General features: G+C 40.9%; 3 protein-coding genes across 7 annotated transcripts in view; 2 read left to right on the forward strand and 1 right to left on the reverse strand.

Annotated features, from left to right (window-relative positions):
- Ten-a (tenascin accessory) overlaps positions 1-20,187 on the forward strand; it is a 561,949-nt gene that overhangs the window by 161,101 nt on the left and 380,661 nt on the right. The gene's annotated exons all lie outside the window — the stretch shown is intronic.
- The window catches only part of LOC139814095 (uncharacterized), a 248,087-nt gene that overhangs the window by 59,076 nt on the left and 168,824 nt on the right, over positions 1-20,187 (reverse strand). The window lies entirely within an intron of this gene.
- Positions 11,693-14,450, forward strand: LOC139814664 (esterase FE4). Its single transcript, XM_071781093.1, has 9 exons — positions 11,693-11,908; positions 12,060-12,348; positions 12,469-12,654; positions 12,759-12,961; positions 13,118-13,286; positions 13,366-13,532; positions 13,637-13,781; positions 13,913-14,045; positions 14,118-14,450. The coding sequence occupies exons 1-9, from the start codon at positions 11,717-11,719 to the stop codon at positions 14,278-14,280; spliced, it is 1,647 nt and encodes a 548-aa protein (XP_071637194.1). The 5' UTR covers positions 11,693-11,716; the 3' UTR covers positions 14,281-14,450.

Consider the following 20,187-nt stretch of genomic DNA (forward strand, 5'->3'; position numbering starts at 1 on the left):
AAGTTGATAGAATGAGCAGTATTGCGTGTAGCGAGAGATGGCGCAGCAATTGAACAAGGACAGATGCATCTCGTTAGACAAGGCCAGATATAGGCTGGTAACATAGAAAACGAATTAGAACGGAATTAAAAATGTTGATATTATCGACATCGAGGAAGTTCGCCCTTCGCTATAGGATCCCCTTAATGCACGGAATTGTGTTTTATGTTAATTTAATTTCTAGGAGATATAATAAAAAAATGTTATACCACGAGATAATTAACCTAGCTCGATGTTATCGTATCTGAAAGTGAGGTTTAAACTTGTAACAATTTTGATATTAGAAACAAATCCACGGCAATAAATTCCTTGTTTCTCTTCTTACGGATGTCATAGAATCAACTTTGTCAAGAACTCGCGCAATTTCGTAGAGCATATCTTACACGGGCGCCGGTAGGCAAATTGAATTTAATGTTGCAATTACCTTGGTTAGATGTGGACGTTTCCAACTTGCATTGCCTCGCTAACTACACCAGCAAACTGTCTCATGTCACCGTCTTCCGGATTATTGATTTAAACCCGACCCGATGGTAAACGCTGTCACGTACAAGCCTGATAGCGTACACACGTGCACGTGAAAAGTATACGCACACGGCAGAAAGAGAGAGAGAGAGAGAGAGAGAGAGAGAGAGAGAGAGAGAGAGAGAGAGAGGGAGGGAGAGAGAGCTAGCGTGAAAGACGTACCGTAGCAAACAAAATAAGGGAAAAGAATATTCGGGGTGAGCAGTGTAAAGAAAACGGAAACTGCGGGGGACTCTCGAGAATAGGAGGAATAAAATATTCGCGCGGCAGAGAAAATGGTTCACGGCTCTCGTGGTGTCGAGATAAAGAGACGTTATTGCTTTTTCCGGCAGGCTAATGCGAACGGAAAAATTGTCGCCCGAACGAGGAAACGGGAGGCGAGATCCGGGCAAGAATAGGACGTTACCGCGAATTAACGCGCGCGCTTCTACGTACTTTTCACCTCGTTAGGAGTGAAAGTTAATGAGCTTCACGTGACTGATCAAAAAATTTTGTACACGCGCCGTTGCGTGTTGGGCCGCGTTTGCAGATTATATCGGTTATTACGGCACACTATAAATATCTACAAGAATCTAATTAAGGCAATTGATTCAAATTTTATAAAATAGCAAATTTCATAGGTAACAGACGATTTTAGAGCGATCGTGTCTTAAAAAGGCGCACATTGGTGTGAAATAGCACGAAGCTACTTCCATTGATGTTGTGTGCTAAGTCTCATCAGAAAACAATTTTTAATTAAATATATATTCTTAATATACTTACTTCTTTTATTTAATTCCGAACTTTGTTAGAGAAAAACTGAAAATCCCCCGTCGACTAGATATAATCGTCAATTGCGCTCGGAGGAAAGTTAGAGTATGCTGTCTGTTCCAAAGTTAACCTGATGTAAATTAAATTTATCAGGGAAGAAGCGTTTCCGTGTTGCAGACGAGTAAGGATACGGGATCGATCTCTACGAAAAGTGCACCACTAACGTCCCGGGAGTTGCATGAATCTGGGAAAAGGTTCCACGCCGCGCACATCTCGTAATTACTTATACGCGCAGGACTACTCCTCGCGTTCTTTCGGACTCGACATCTGCTCGCGAAATTCATCGCGATTGAAAGCGGATAATGTGATAGCTAATAACAACGTGAAGAGGATGATCCTTAGAACATTTATTTATACACGACACAGCGCGGGCGAGATTCATTCATCGAGAGAGAAGTAATCTTCACCGCTATTATATGGTTTGCATACGTCTTGCACAAACTCGATATCTCTTTCGAATGGCGCATCGAAAGCGATGAGATTAAATGGGTGGTAACCGATCGATTTCAGTGACTAAAGACTCGCGAGTAGATTTTTATTAGATTTCTCCTTGACCTGACGGGAACGAGATCTCGAAAAGAGGGTGCGCGCTTCTCCTGAACAAGCGCTTAATCTTCCCGGACGACGAAGCGGCTCAAAATTTCAGCTACGCTTCGCCGCTCGTGATTGATTGGTCAGGAAACGTAAGCTCGGCTTAAAGTTTTAATTTCAGAACCGCCTATACGGGATTCTAAGAGATTTAATACAAACATTTTTTCATCCATAAGCTAAAGGCAGACTCCTCCGATCGATTCTTGTAGCTCCTTTGCGTTTTCGCTTAAGCTTGCGGCGCTAAAGCTCGTCGTGTGATTTGTTTTTCAATTCGGCTCGATCATGATACACATATAAACTACGGGCGTAGCGTGGACGTCGGCACGATGATAATTCATTTCGATGTAACGGTGTAACCGCCCTCGGCCGTCTATTTACCGCGGGGCGTACATAACGCTGGATAGAACTTCAGCCGCGATGTAACTATAGATCTTTCTGATTACCACGTCGAGGCGGAAAATACGAGGGTATAAAATGGACGTTGCCCCCGCAAAAATCAGATAAGGAATACGGCCGACTGCTGCCCTACTTCCTCACGCCGGCGCTCGAACAGATGCGGATGCACCTTAAATTTATAACGACGAGACGAACAAGAAGCTGTCAGGTCCACGTGCCGTGACAGGATTTCATCTCGGGCGCGATTCTAGTCGCTTATCAGTGTTACTTTCTCACTCGTCGAGCTCGTGCAAACGAGATATCTATCTGATAAACAGCATATTGCTGAGTGAGCAAATAATATGAGACTAGTCCTGTTTGCTAAAATTCTTTGAGATCCTCTAAAACTCTTCGTGTACTTTAATTGTAAAGATTCAGTTTGTGTTTTTACTCGTTTATTTTATCACGTATTCAGCTTTGGAAACTTATGATTGTATTTAATGTATTACGTATTAAATTTAGCAATGAAGTTAATAAATCATTGAAGTAAGTTTGTATAAAATGTTTGTATAAATAAATATTTTTTCTAATTCTTAGCCCTAAACAGCGAGTAATCCGTAACCATTGTGCAGATCAATAGACGATTGCAATACGATATCGTGTACAAGAATCCTGCTACAGACAGAAGCTCAACCTCGCTTGTCCTTTTGTACTTGTGTCACTTTGACACCGCATCACAATTGTCTCTGGTTACAATTGTACGGGACTCCACAACCAAACATAGCATATCGAATGCAAGCAGATAGACACGACCTAGATTTTAACCTTTCGTAGAGAAATGTAGTTCTCGAAATTATTCTTCAATCAGTCAAACATTTCTTGCGGAATACTAAACAAAGCGCTCGAACTCAAGATAGTAACAGTAATGAGGTTTTATTGACTATAACTGGCAATCTTTATTAATAAGTCACGATGTTTCGACTCTAATTCTCTGTTTCTTGTAGTCTTTAGATCTGACGAGCAGGCACACTGTCGTGACTAGCGAAAGTCTTTGTTAGAACATACACTTGAAAAGGACTCGAATTAGAGTCGAAACGTTGTGACTTATTAATAAAGATTGCCAGTTATAGTCAATAAAGCCTCATTACTGTTATTCATCCACTGACGAAGAAAATTTTCTCACTGTTCAAAATAGTAAGTTGACAGTTCCTGAAAGATATAAAAATAAATTGTTCTAATTATATGTATAAAATTTTATTTTTATTTTTAGAATAACAATTTTTTAAGATACCTATAAAGTAAATCTAGTATAACTTTCTTAAAATAATTTGAATTGTCCTGGTTGCTCGAAAGTTAAGACCTCCATATCGAGATTTGAGAATATCCTATAAAGGTACAGTCTCTTGAGAGCGCCGAGGTCCTCGATAATTGACTCTGTCTTCAGTTCCCGGGTTCGTTTCCAAGGAACCTAATTTATTTCCCCTACGTGGTGCTGCGTGTATTTTTTGCGCGTACCATTCCTCGCCCACGAATCTACGTCGCCAGGGAAAGATATCTCGAGATACGGATTTCGCCTGTAAATCTGATCCGTTCGTATCATATCCTTGTGTTAGACAGCAATTCTACGCTTTTCATGTGAAACCGTACACGGAGCAATATCCTTCTTTACTTTCTTTTTTCTTATTAAAATTTTCGATTACGTGCAGATTGTGTAAAATAAATTATAAATATAAATCATAAGTATAAATATGTGTAATAAATGTAAAATAAATATCTTAATTATTCGTCATCAGTAAAAATTCAAAACTATACAATAAAATTTGATATATTTAACGTTATTAGTGCACGCAAATAATAGAAATTACATATAATAAAAAAATATTTATATACGTATTGTATATAAATTTGTTATTTTGATATCTTAATAGTTTTGTGTTCAATAATTTTTATATAAACTTTAAATATATTATATAATAAAACGCATATTTTACAACTTTACTGTAAAAAAATTCTGTAAAATTACAGTACGGAAGGAAAAAGTAATTTTGTATTACAATTACACAAATTAAGAATGTGTGGAAATTTACACCTATTATAGTGGGTCTCAAATTACCCACTATAATAGTTGTAAATTTTACACAAATTTTTTACAGTGTTCATTTTTCTGAGATGTGCGAGAAATAACACGTTAATTTCGTTATTGCAAAATGTTCAGTTTACAATATCTAGATTAATGTTAAATACACTTATTTTTACATTTCTCGAAAGTGAATCTTATAAACTTCTTTTCATTTCCTGTAATATTTCTACAGTTCAGACTGTATTGCTTGTTTGCATATCTGCTAAGAAAGACAAAAGTGTCTCTCTTTTTCTCTCTTATTATCATACCTTTTCGTTATCATAAAAAATAGCTGTTTTAGAATAGTTATCTTGGAATAACGTTTTATAAGATAAACATTACTAGATATATATTATTTGATTGATCCAACGCATATATGAGATTCGAGACGCGAATGTTTTGCGAATGTTTAGTGCACATGCAATATTGCTTCCATAAACTTATATCGTCTTTTATTACACGGTTTACAAACTTTATACTGTTTTAAACTTACTTGTTTTAAGTTTCTATTCTCTACTTTTCCCTTCTCGCTTCCGCGTCAGTTCTTTCGAAAATGACGTGTCCGAGTGGGAATCGATTTATATGATCGATTAAGTAATGCAATTGTGACTACTGAGTTTGAAACTCGCCCATTAGACATCAAGAAACTGCCGAGGAAATCAAGTTAAAACTTTACAAGTAACAAGCACGAAGTTCCCTGGCGAATTCTTTTTCTGTCTCAGATATACGAGTAAAAATCAAGCCCGATGATAAAGCGGACTATTCGAGCGAACAGGCAACTTGAAATTGAATGCAGCGCCGATCACCTTTTTCGCATCTCTCTTCTCTATTGCACGAACGTTTGCGTTACACGTTTGGGTATTATGTTCGGCACATTTCGCGCGGTATTATTCGATAGCTAGACAAAACGTTTCCCGTGACAGCCTGAGGGAAGAGAAGGGCGATACCGCCGCGCCGGGACGGTCTGCATTTACGAGCAAGAAGAATACGGCGCATAAGACATACGGTTTTAGACGGTTTCCAGCCACGGAGCACACGACGTCTTACAAAATGCAACCACTAAATTACGGTTCTTACGACAGGCCGCGTCGTAAACATTCATATCTCGTTGTTTGACATCGGATACAGGGCGGGTGGAGCGCAAACAACCGGGGCTACAATATCTCGATAAAAAATGTGCCCCATTACCGTGAAATTTTGCGTATAAGCTCCTTCCTTTGCCGTTCCCTGGCCGGCTCTTTTCGTAAAGAGCCGCAACGTCGACGTCGCCCCGAGCGACGTCAAAAGTTCCGTAATCAGCCGACGGCAATGTTAAAGATTATGACACCTTTCCACATATGCGTATATCTATAATGGTATCAGGTTCTCAGAGCACCTCCAGTTCTTTCATAATGATAGATATCCTGCCTATCTTTCGTACAAATCATTGGTACAAATCCGAATATATAGGTAGTGTCTGTTTCAACGTTCTCGCGTACGAAATCCCTTTGCAACGTTATTACCGTCAAGCCAAATGCAAAGCGGATATCATGTTGTCTCGAGGAAGGGAACATCAACGGTACCGTTCTATCATATCAACGTATTGTTCGTGAGCCGACCTTAAGCCATTAGCTTAGGTATCAGTACGTGAAAATCATCTTCCAACCAGTTGGTGATGCACTCGACGATATCTAACTGGCTCCGAAAATCGTACATCGTGCCGTTTGATCGGCTAATGTCGAATATATAGGCGACGCATGCTGACCGCATGGCAATAAATATCGATAATCGATATTCCACCAGAGGCGATTTGGTTCGGGCCCGCGCAACGCCAGCAAAGGTGCGCGCCGCAGGAGCGCGCAAGAGAAAGAAAGAAAAACCGAAAGAGGAGATGGAACGTGCGGGACCGAGCGCGAGAGACGAGATCTTTGACGCTTTCAAAACCAGAAGCGGCACTCTGCTTCGTATTAAAAACCTTACGCTCGAAAGGACGCTTTCAGCCGCACTGACCAACGACGGTGAATGACGAATTTGTGACCTCCTTTGCAAAAGCAATTATGTTGCTCCTTCCCTCGTCCTCTTTCCACTATTCGCAGTAGCGATATCTATAACCCCTCTGATGCTCTTTTCCTTCCTTGTCACTCTCCCTCTTTCTGTCTGTTTCTCTATCTGCTGCTTTCTTCTCCAGCCATGAACAGTTGGCTTTGACATTTTCAAGCCTCTCGCACGGAAAATCGCTCTTACATTCAAATCAAAGGACCTCCTGACCGCGTTGCTAGAAATGCTTTACTCTCATCGCGGTTAAAGTTTTGCTACGCGATGGTTTAATCTCCATCTGACGACCTAACATATTTTCTTATTGCTATTTCAATATCATTGTTTACTCATCAGTCTGAGCAAAGGGGCAATTTCTCTTGTCTGATAACTTTGTCAGCGTTTCTTTTTTTCTAGCTTGATATCTTTTTTTTTTTATAAAGTAATTAGATAAAATTGCACGTATCGATCGGTTCAAATCGGTTTTATCGTAGCATCCGTTGTTATTGCAAGTAGAATTGCAAATGCGATTAGTCAGTTTTAGTTAAAGCAACAAAGCGATGCACGGCGTATCGCTCTTGATGCCAAAGTCTTTGTATCAAAGGCCTGGCAAAAAATGTTTGAATAATAGCAGAACGTACGACATAAAAGCACACAAACATCGTATTTTACTACGGTTAAAAGACGATTTCTGAAAAATATAAATGCATGCCTGCCGGACAGATATATATATAACTGCGGTTTTAATCGGTTGACAAATTTTCCATGTTTTATTTTGCCACAAGAGCAAAAAGCGTATATTTATTCGATGACTTTAATGAAGTTCTGATAATAAACCGGGGATTAAAGATTTATTTTAAGGTCTGTGTATGCAAATATGAATTTTAGTATTTATCCCGGAGAGAGGGAGAGAGATGATTACGCGCGAGAGATGTAGAGCTTGTATTGTTACGATCAAGCAAACATGTTACGCATAATTTCTTCTTTGCAAGCATCCGAAGCGAGGTGGATAAAAGAATAACTTGTGCTCGGATAATTGCTTCCTAATGGCCGCGAATCTGATATCTCATTCTCCTTTCCATTATGCTTTGTTCCTTATCTGTCTCGGTCTTCACTTCGATGCCACGAGCTGTTCGACGTCAATCCACCGATTTAATGATGATATCATATTGCATAACCCGATGTGTATTTACATTGCATGCTATGGAAAATAGCTCTTGTATCACGCTTGTCGTATAATTCGATATCTTGCATAAGCGAGATTGCCGAGATTCATCTCTTAACAAGATTTTGTTTTAACAGGTACTCTATTACTCAGGGACAATACGCACATCGATATGCGGGAGATTTTAATTTCAGCTGATCCGCGACTTCTGACCCTTAAAATTTATATGCCGTATATCGCGCTGCATTTTGTTGCGAGTAGTTTACGCTTTAATATGATTCCCGCGCGACGAAACTACATTTTCCAATTCGCATACCATGCGAGTCTCGACTAGGGGCGGTGAAAACGGTAGGTAAAAGGGTTCGCGCGCGAAACTTAATAAATTAATCCCGTAAACATGGAGAATCGCGTTTCGCCGGCTATTTCGTGCGTGCATCATGAACACGTGCACGCATCCGCGGCGATGCAATACATGCTCGCGGCTTTGGCGGTGCAAGTCCCGCGGAAAATATCAGTGTGCACATCGTTCTGCCTCCTCCCCTCTTTCTCTCCTTTGCGTGATATATTTACTTAATAAACGTTCCGAACGGCAGGAAAATTTAAATTAAATTTATTCAGTGAAAACAGCCTATAAGGCACGAGGGCGGCCGCAATATTGTTTGCGAGCGAACGAAATGCGCAAGAGCCGGTGATAGGGTGAGAAAGAGAGAGCAAGTGAATGGGGAGGTGACCAGAAAGGACAAATGGACACAGAGAAAGAGAAGACTGTTAAAGTAGTGAGTGGATAGAGTGAAACAGACGGAGTCGAATAGAAAAGCGGACACAGAAGGAGTGCGGAGATAGGAGCGCGAGAGAGGAAGAGGGCGACGAAAGAGGGCTGCGAAAGTACGGACTGTTATAAAACGAAGTGAAAAGCTCGAGAGGGATGGTGGCGCGTCTGAGTGACGGCGGACCGTTGATTCGGCTGTGGGAGGGAAAAAAACGTGGAAATATGCTCTCGGCACGCTTTTCGTACGACGGAAATGTGTCAAATTCGCGCGTGCTCCGTCTGCCGTGTATGTTCGAGCACGGCAGCGCGGAGCCGCGCCGGGGAGGATCGGTGATGATGGCGCGTGCTGTGACAGAGGGTGCGGGTAACGACAAAAAAAATATTCGTCCGCGTTTCATTTCGTTCGTTCGCCCGGCGTTTGCCGCCCGGGGTCGCGCCGTTGTTTTCGTATTATCCGAAATTCTTCCGGTGTCAATGGCCCGTAATTTGAGCAAACAACGACCGGCTAAACGGCTCACGACTGTCCGCCCGTTCATAAATTCGTGCGGGTCTCTTTTATTACTATCGCGATACGTTTCGCAAACTGCCGCGACTGCGTAACGCACGATTGAGCACTCAGCCTTGTGCATTTTCGCATACTGCGCGGCGCGGCGGCGAGAAATTTTATTGTGCTCTTCCACAAGTTGTTTGCTCAATTACTTGCGCGTGGAATGCTAAATGAAGTTACAAAAATATCACGATGCAAAACCTTTTTTGCATTTCCCGTGTATAACTGCGGAATTTATCAAGAGACGAGCGATGCACTTTTTGAAATGATGCCAACAATAAGAAAAGAGGATTTACCGTCATTACATAAGTTTTTATCCTGTTATACATAAAAAAATAAAGTGGAGATATATATATCTTAAGTTCTTGTTACATTTTTGCAGACTTTAAGTTGGGCGACTCGAGACAGATCCTGACGTTAACGCTCGCCTCAAATTACTGCTTTCACACGTCGCTTGTTTTCTTGAAAATTAGCATGTTGATTAAAATTCGACTTGAAAGTCGCTTTGAAACGTGAAACTGGACCGTAAGTTTCTCGGGTAGAAAACGCGTAGAGAAGCGAGAGCCGTCGATGCCAGGTCGTGGACAAAGTGGTCATATTTCGCACAAGTGTCCCATGTCTACCCTTTTGTCTTTTCCCTAGCGGCAACCGTTGAAAGCAGCTTGCTGTAAGCGGATATTCTATTTAGGAAAAAAAAATTGGAAGCGTGCTTGTTCCTTGCCGTTATAAAACTGCTTATCGACCGGCTTTACTTTACTCCTCCTTTACTGCATAGATCCACTTCGTTTGAATATGTAAACTAATTTATTTCTATACCCTCTTTTCTCGGATCGGGCAATATATATATATAAATACGATCTTCTAAAGTACTTTATTTAGCGGAAGGAGTGCATGACCGAAATCGCCAAAACGGTTGAACCGTTAGCAACGTGAGTCGAGTATGTACCTACCTACCCTACCAACTGCATAAATTCGGTCTGAGTGCGATGATGCCGCATTTATGACGAGGGCAACGTCGTTTTCAAGAGAATCGTCGCCGCCGGCGGAGAAACTCTTCATGGAAAATCACATTGAAGTTTGAAAAATTCGATGGCACGCTCGAAACAGACTGGAGCTCACTCGGGGGAACGCTGGGTGGACGGCTGCAATTGCTCACGGAACGTATCTTCCTTCTCCCGAGCACGGCGAACAGATTGTCAGAAACCGTCGGATCGTTCGTTAAAGCGAAAAATCACGTGCGCGAGATTTACTTCGATTTCATATTTTTTCGATTGCATCGTCTGTCTGCGCCGTTCCCAAATGTTGATTTATCGTGAAACAAACTTTGCTATATACTCATGACTAAACATTAGGAAATAAATATTTATCTTACTAAATTTTTGAGGGATAAAAAAAGTCGGAACGTCATAATATATTCGGATAAAAAAATTGTTTCTATTTTTAGACCAATCCGACAAAAAAAGGCAATATTATTCAATTTTTGATTGACACATCTGTCTAAAATATTTATTGTGACGAATTTTAATTGTGCCATAAATCCGTACATTATTAATGCAACTTCATATCGTAAATATTGTAGAAATTCAAAGCAATTCTCTTTTAACTCGACCTTAATTACTGCTTAACTCGTGAAGTTCGCATCGAGTACATGGTCTTAATCATTAAGGCATACCATTCAAATTCATTTTACTTAGTTTGTGGAGCTGTGCTCGCCTCATTTCATCTCTTTACATCTGCTTTTCTATTTGCGCGGATGTAAAAGTAAATTATAGAAATTTATTCATTCCGAGTGCACTTTATGCATTCTGCCTCAAAATTCTACTTGAAATTTTTCCGAAGCAATAACATTGCGAATTTATCAACATTTTTAATAAATTCGTGCATAATGTTATTAATAGAAAGTTAAATCAATTAACTGTGTTTAAAATAACTAAAATTATTGTAATAGAAAAATTACTTCTTGCTATTGTAAAATTATTTTTTATTAAGAATATTTTTTGTTAATTCATCAAGTATTTTCTATAAATAATTTTTAAATAAAGATTTTATGAACTTTGTTTTCAGATGTAATAAGTAGAGACAGAAATTTTATCGCACGGAAAATTTCAATTTTATTGACTTATAATGATAGGCGAATGATGATTAATAACGACTCGTCAGAATCATAAATGTCTTTCTCAATCCATTTCTTAAAATATATTAATGCATGATAATTATGTTGTTTAACAAATATCACGAATGGCTATTTAGAATTACATTTATTAATGATGTCGTAATGAATACATCGCTGCTATAAAATTTGCCAAACCTGCATCATACTTGCGCATTATGGATGCAAAATTTGCTAAACCTGCATCGTACCTGCGCATATTGCAGAATATAACAATAAAGAGCAATTTATCTCTTTTATCTATGGCTCTTGAAAAGCCATGTAGTTTGTATGATGTACCTTATTGCGGATTACAATAAATTTCAGGAAGCGCATTATGAGCCTCTAATGAAGATTATGTATCGAGGCTAAAGATAAACTGAGGAAATCCGACCTAACAATTCTACCTGAAAACCCGATGTTGCGCGGTTATAGTTGACACACGAGATTATGGAGGCATCTCGTAAATTGCTCTACGGGTAACCTGTTCGCGCTATTATGTTCCCCGAGTAGTAATTGCGTAAATATAGTCCGTCATAACCCGCTCTTTTGATCGTCAACGTGTTTTCCGATGCTATAAAAGCCGGGCAACTACGCGATCATCTCGCAGTGTTAAAATGTGGTCTAAAAAGTTTGTGTTTTGTGCGTTTGTGGTCATATCGGCCAGAGCCGAGCAAGATGTTCAATTAGAAATTCCTCAGGGATTTCTAAAGGGCCTAAAGACTAATACAGTATTACAGAACAAGGCGTACTATAGCTTTAAAGGGATACCCTACGCGAAGCCCAATGTTGGCCTTAATAAATTCCAGGTAAGTTGATTAATTATCAGATATATACATGCATTGCACATACACACACACATTTTTTTTTAATAGACTAGTTCTATATTTAAAATACGGGTCAAAGAATTAGAAGAGTAATAAATTAATATTTCGAGCTTTTTTAAATTTTATTTTTCAGATGCCAGAGCCAGCGGAGTCTTGGGAAGGCACGTACGATGCGACTTACCATCGTGCGTCTTGTCCCTTCTTCTGTATGATCGAACAAGATATAGTTGGCGAGGAAGATTGTCTTTTTCTAAATGTTTACACTCCGGTGTTGGACAAGGACGCTTGTAAAGCTGTTATGGTATGGTTCCATGGCGGTAATTTCAATCATGGCCTTGGAGACGATGTATTCTTCGGCCCTGACTTTTTAGTTGAGCAAGACGTCGTTCTAGTGACGCTTAATTATAGACTAGGCGCAATTGGTGAGTATAGAGATCCGTCAACAAACAAGCGTGTTTTCATGAGACACGCCGGTTAAATAATTTCTAAATCATTAAAATTGAAGGCACATATAAAATAATCGTACCATTATTGAATTATAGGATTTTTAAATACTCGCGACAAGAGTGCACCCGGCAACGCTGGTCTAAAGGATCAGGTGATGGCGCTGAAATGGGTCAAGGACAACATACATTACTTCGGTGGCTGTCCCAACCGAGTTACGATCTTTGGCGAAGATGCGGGCGCAAGTTCCGTCCAGTTTCACATGATGTCTCCTATGTCCGACGGTGAGATGTCGCGATCGCTTGATTACTTGAACGAAATAAACTTTTGTCGCTCTCACATCGTGGGCGTGAAATGTGTACATACAACACGATTTACCGTGCCACAGGTTTGTTCAATAAAGCTATCTCGCAAAGCGGAAGCGCGGTGAATACATGGGCGATATCTTATGATGCCAGAGATGTAGCCTTCAAACTGGGCGAGAAGCTCGACATAGAGACTAGCGATTCTGCTGAGTTGGTTGCCAGACTCGCAGAATTTTCTCCGAAAGAATTAATTGCGGCCAGTGATGACTTACCGTTCCTTAAACAGGTAAAACCGTTCCTTATTAATTGAACGAATTATTTTCTTGTTGAATACACGAGAGATAGCGTTACATTAATTGAAGTTTACGGTATAAACACTCAAAGCGAACATTATGTTAACGAGTATTGAACGCCGATAATCATTTCGATTGCATCATTGCAGAGCGCTATGAACGGCCGCACCGAAGCATTTATTCCATCGGTCGAGGCTGACATAGGACAAGAGATATTTCTGCCCGCCGATCCCTGGACGCTTTTGAAATCTGGAAAAATTGCCGATGTGCCCGTTATGGCCGGATTTACGGCCGACGAGTCCGCCTTTTATGTGCAGAGTAATGACCGATACGATATTACGCGGAAGTTACATGTGCTCGGCGTCATGTAAACGATATGAAAACATTTGTTTTTCAGTGATGCTCGGCAATATCGACCAGATAAACGAGCACTTTGAGAACTTCCTGCCGAACGACTTGAATATAACCGATGCCGGGCAGAAGAACCAACTAGGTGAAAGCTTGAAGAGTTACTACTTCGGGGATAAATTGATCTCCACGGAAACCACGAAAGAGCTCATGAAGGTGAGTACTTAACGTTAATATCGTCCCGCTATCGCGAAACTTCGTGTAAGCAAGGTATATATAAGTTTAACGATGTGCATATTAAAGTTGTTTGTGCATTTTAGATGTTGGACGACGTCATGTTTGATGCCGGGATCGCACTCAGTTTAGAGGTATTAAGCTCCCGAATTTCGTCCCCAATTTACCAGTACATATTCTCTTACGAAGCGCCGTTCGGTATGATAAAATCTTTGGTCCAAGTGGAGGTCGGTGAGTTACGAGTTATGAGTTTGAGCAGGAGATTCGTATTCGCTCTGGTACTCATTGTACGAAAGAGGAAACGTGATATTATATTTTAATAAATTACATTTGCTTATATAATTTTTATCTCGTTCAACTAGGCAGCGCTCATGGTGACGATTTGACTTATGAATTCTATTCGGACGAGTTGAAAAATGTGCCACAACCAGGTTCGCCCGCGGAGAAGATGGTGCGCATTTATACCACGTTATTAGCGAACTTTGCAAAGGACGGGTACGTCTGGACAATTATTGGTTGCTAAATTTACGACAGATACAAAACGAGAACTAATCGTGATATTTTTAGGAACCCTACATCAAATATGAATGAGTACGTGAACGTGAAGTGGGAGCCCAGAGGTGAAGAAGATAATTACATGAATATTAATCAAGATTTAAAAATGGAGAAAGGCTTACTGAACGATAGAGTTGATTTCTGGAAGAACTTGTACAAAAATGTTCTTGGCTAAAAATGCATTGTGTCGCGAGAACGCAATATAAATATATTTGGTCACATCGAATTTTAGAACTGGCAAAATGGTGGTGCGTAATTATTCTTATTTCGTGATATAATGGGCAATATATACAATATTATATAAAGATTGCAAATATAATCTAAATAAAATCTTAACTAAAAGTATTAGTAGGACTTGAAGCTTCGCTTCGAGAAGAGAGTCACCGAAAAGCAACGTGATCGATAAAGTCCGCACTGAATTATAAAACATTCAATTAGAGTCGGCAATTACGTCTTCTAATTTGATATTAATTGCCGTTGATATATATAACTAGTTGCGTCAAACGATAGACTTTTGAATCACGGCTGTCCCATTTTTTATCACGCGCTTACGTACTTGCTGCAGCTATGTCTTTGCGGCAAGTGCGAGATCGCTGAAAGAGCAACATCGAGTCTATATATCTGAAATAGCGGAATTGTTGCGGGAAGGAATGTTGATGCAACTCGGGTAAACTCTTAGCAGTTGGTTACCGTGGTTGAGATTGGCAATTTGTTGTAACCTGCTGCCTCTCTTTCTCCCTCCTTCCCTCTCTCTCTCTCTGTCTCTGTCTCTTTCATACCACACGCTCATATGTATCTTTCCTCGCGGTGGTCGAGATATATCTGGTGGCGTGGTTAGTCACGCACGCACGATCTCGCACGCGTTACCGTGCGCGCACGGCGATCCGCTAACTGACGTATCGGATGAAAGGAAAATTTATGCCTTGTCAGAGCGTTACGAGGCAAATGGTAACAAATAGGGCCGTAGCTGCCGCCGCCGCCGGCAAGAAACTCTTTTGTCGTTATCGTGCGCGCGCGGTCGCGGTATACCGTGAACAATTCGCGAATAATCGCACGAAATGAAAATTATTACGGGCGAGCGGGCCGCGTCGTTGCAGCTGTTGCTCGACTGTGCCGTACCGCCTATATCCTTTTTCATACAGGACCGTGAAAAGTTTTCGTATAACCGCGCCGACCGCGCCGACGCTGCGAGTTCTCTAACGAAATTATGCGTTTGTTTCGGCGAACGAATATAAGCGGAAAACTTTTCCTCGCGATGTACGACCGGACTGGGGCGACGCAGCGTGACGAAATGAATGGAGAACCGATGTACAGAGCCGCGAAAGAGGCAGCGGCGCGCGTATATACGCCGATCCGTGAAATATATGCTCTCAGTGCACGTCGCTGAAATTGTAACCTTGATACGGCCAGGCCGCGGCCCGACGTTCCGTCGGGTTTTATGACGTAATCAAAAGCGCAGCCGGAGGCCGGAGGTGGGCATTGTGCCGCTGCCGAGCATCGCGCTCGCGGCTCATCGCAGAAATTTAACGCGGCGGTGCCGTTTTCAAGTACACGGACACGGGAAGTCACGCGGAACCCGAGACACACGAGGCCACGGTATATTGATCGCCGGCGCGGGTGCAGTTTTGACTGCGGGACCCTGTGCGCGCGAATGCAATCGATCATCTCGCCATACGGGCGAAGAAAGTCTGCACCGGTGCTGACGCGCCTGAATAAGCGATATTGTTAAACGGAGTTTTCATTCTTCACCGTCAATGGGATTGTAGCAATGATGTTGCTGTCTCTGCAGGATTGACCGATCGGAAATACCGGGAAATTGATGAGTCTTACGGGTTCTATAAAGCCCTCAACTTTCGTCTCAACAACTTAATATCTCGTCTGTACGACGGGCGAAGAAACGTATTTGCTCGCGAGACGTCTCGCGAGAGGAAATTTCACTCGTGTTTCCTGCTAACGCGTCCTGACGCTTTCGCGGAAGCGAAAGCGACGCGGTATAAATGTAAAGAGCGCATGGATGATGCAGAGAGCGAAGCGATATAAATATATCGCTCGTCTCGTAACGCTCGTCGATATTTTAATCTACTCCATTTAGCGACACACAAAGTTCCCGCGAACCCCATTATCCTTGGTACTCGGGGCTTGGTATTCGCGATACGACGCCCTGTTATGCCCGTCTTAACAAGCGGACAAACTCGGTTTGACGATGCTATATATAATTCGCACAGAAATGCGAAGCGTACCGAGTTTGGCGACGACACTTGACGAGATAAGCGTGCTTATTTACGATGGTTTGCAATTTGGAAACGCGAAGTTGTTGAACTGCCAGCCGCCCTGGCAACGGTGAACTTTTGAGAACTGGGCGAAAGCAGACGACCTGATGGTGAAATCGCCGAAAAGGGTTATCACCGCAACGTCATCGTTATGACGATAAATCGCGCGTATGTTTTATGATATTCGTACGACAGTAATTCGCCGTTTGGTCTCATCCAACTACTTGCTATTCAATCGCGCGCGTCACTTTTATCGCGGGCGCGACTCCAATGGGATTTAATCGGCTACAAGTATTCCTCTCGTGTGATCAAACGACGGGATTACGTACTAGTTTCCACGCTCACGCAGATATTTACCCTTTTCGATGCTTAAGACGCGTGCGCATCCTAGTGTACGGCGCAACGTGGAGTCCCAAACAAACATTTACGTTCCCTAGCCTGCACGGCGATTTCTCCTCCGTAATGCATCCGATCGCATTTGGATTAGTCTCCGATCTTTAACCGCAGTGTGAATATTGAAATCCCTGGGTCGTGTCGACCCAATTTAAACGTCGGCTCTTGGCTTCGTTCAATATCACAGGAGAATGCATAATCTGCGGAGATAACGCGGTAGCCCGAATTAGGTGACTCGCAACTGAAGCAGAAATATAATTTATTCAATGATACGTTATATAAATTTCATGTTATAAATAACAGAGCGCGGTGATCCAATTTGTAATATCTATAATGATTACATAGTCATGCGATGATTCTACATAGAAATGGGGATATAGAATAACGTGCGCTGAAATGTCACGCTGCTGGAGCAGCTGGCGAACAAAAGGGAATCCGTAACAAATCTGCAGACCAAAAGGAAATTAAAATTGCGCTCAAGCTCTCCGGCGCTTTCTTCTTTCATACAAGTAAAAAAAAATTTGGTTAAACCTTTGAATATGTTCAATGAACGCGCGCAACGACCGAACAAATTTATTTTATTCGACTGTAATGTCATGCATATGTTTCCTTGTTTTTTTTATTAAAAATAATATAGCAATATTTTCATATCATATTCTCTCCTTTGAAATGATTATTCTACATGAAACTTGGCATTTTAAATTTTCGCAAAATTTAAATCGCAATGTGTAACAACATTCTTATTCCTCTTTTGTTTAATATTGTATTGTCGTTCTCGCAACGCGTAGCGCGTCTTTAAAAAAGAACGATTAATGCCGAAATCAATACTTCGAAAGTAACAGAATCCTCTTAGTCAGTCTTAGTGGATCATTATGGGGAGACCGTGCAGGTTAATGCGCAGTAAATTAGACATTGTCACTTAACGATAGTTCCTGACAAATACGAGGGACAGTATGAAACAACGCAAATGTTTGTACTGTATTACGGCGCTGCTACCACTCCCATTTCCGGCAACGTGTGTGCAAGCGGCATGCACGTTTTAATGCTGGCGGTTCACGTATCGCCATCAGCGTGGCAAACCAGGAAAAATGAAATGCTATTGATCCATTAACAACTTGATCAATAAATAATGGCGGCTTAACGATTTCCTATAATTATGAGTGGTAGCTTGGGCTGGGACGCGTGAGATTTATTGTTTGCGGCATACGTATTTTCATCTCTGCGACACCTGGTTTTTTTTTTCGAATAACCGCGCAACCGCTTGTTCGTTTAGTCTCATAAATGTGTTTATTTATTTAAATTATTCATGTAGTAAGGCTGATTACGTATTCGATAGAAGTTGATGGCCATCAATGAATAATTTCTACGGGCGTTGCAATAACTTATAAAATTTTTACGTAAATCTGCCTAATATCATAATGTGTTGGGCGGATATTATATGATTCATACGATATTATAAACGCCGTATAGTAAACATTGTATGCATTCTACATTAATGCGTGTAAACCGGTCTCATATACAGCATGTCCTAATCGCTTATTATTTATACATATGGCACCGAATGTTAGTTTAATGTATCATTTAAAATTTAAACCCACGTTCTCATTTATATGTATAACGTTTAGAACATCTAAGCGACAAACCATTGAACAACACCGAGATACGTTCAAAGACATTTAATCACGATTAATGGCACACGTTAATCGTATTGTTGATTCTTTCTCTCGCAAATCTCTGGAGCATACGTATAATTTGCAAAATGCCGGGTAAATAATTCTATAATGTATTTACATTATCGTCATTCACAACACCGACGCGGACGCGGCGACGGTGGCGTAACAATCGAGCCGCGTTGGTCGGATGTCATTGTTTGCCCATCCCCTAAGGCTAACCACTGTCACCCACAATATTACAGAATTACTACATGGCCCGCGTCCAATCGTCGTCGCCTCTCGCTCGAACCAATATCGTGTACATTACGTACGTACGTCGGCGGTACTCCGCCGCCTCCAATATTAGTTCCGATGCCAGTACGGAAATTGCATTGATAATGCTAATTAAATTGGTTTGTTTGTTAATTGGACCTGTAAAGGTCCCGATCCTTGTGTGTCCAGGTAGATTACCCGGCTATCGATCCATCGGGAACGCTCTTGCCGCGTCAAATCAAGCGTGATTCTCAGCGCCGGTCAATACAATATGTTCTCGCCCGCTCTACGTTCTATGTCACATCGAGTTTTGCTAACAATTTTCGATTTGCCGTCACGTCGCCCGTTTATATCGCGCGCCAGATATCGGATAGTATCGAGTTAATTACCACATTACGTATCACCGCGCTAAGATAATCGTTTCTGTCCCACGTCAGACATGACGTGGGCCTAAGCACAAACAAAGTTATTAATCTGGTTGTTGCGATAAATAATAGTCGTTGTAATTGCATTTTCGATAAAAACTACTGTTGTTACAAACTTTAAATGACAAATTGCGACGTTTAACACGTAAATCCGTACAATAGATGATTGTTTGCTTCACACGCGTATAAAAATAGCTAATGATAACGACGTCAACGTAATGTAAAGAATGAAAAACATTACACGTAGTTGTCGCTGGTTATTGAAAGGAATGGTCTCACTTTCACAGAGAATATCGAACAATAATTCTCCTCACGAACGATAATTTTTTTCTCGTGACAATTATTTTTTTACGCGATCAATAGAATCAATAATAAAATAGTACAACATTCATTTTTTTATAGTGCCGTCCTTGCGTTTTTCAGTTTTAATGTCTCGCCAAGATTAGGTCGCGTCCTTGTCCTGCTCATATATGTGGGAAGATGTATTTGTCTAGAGGAGTAGACCAGGATGGAGGAAGGTCCTTATAATTCCCCACAGTTGATAGTAAATAAAAATGTATTTCTTTAAGAGTATATACGAGGACAGAAGAACTTGACTCAATCACGCTTTGCTCGATCTGCACACCTCGCTAGCTACGCGCGATCTCTCCCGCACGCACGCTCTTCACGCACACCACATTCGCTACGCCACACTACGGCCGTTTCCGCGACTATTGACACATTCTTTTGCTCAGCGAAAAAGTAGGCTAACTATTTACCACAACTAATAATTCTAATTAACACAACTTACGAAATAAAAGAATAATAATCAAAATAAGAAAAATAAGAATCTATCCTACATATATAATACAATAATTGTCGCGATATGAGCATCAAATGCAATCGGTTCAGCATTGGAGAATTTTATAGGTTGATTATTAAAGCGTAACAATGTTTCCTGCAGATAAATATGATCTTTACAAAATATATACGTGTAGAACTTATGAATATGTAATTCGATCATCTACATATGGAGGGATAAAAACCACAGTGGTGTAAGTCAAATTTTTAAAAATATTTTCTCGTGTGC

Source organism: Temnothorax longispinosus, chromosome 6 (assembly GCF_030848805.1).
Source record: "Temnothorax longispinosus isolate EJ_2023e chromosome 6, Tlon_JGU_v1, whole genome shotgun sequence".
Taxonomy (NCBI): domain Eukaryota; kingdom Metazoa; phylum Arthropoda; class Insecta; order Hymenoptera; family Formicidae; genus Temnothorax; species Temnothorax longispinosus.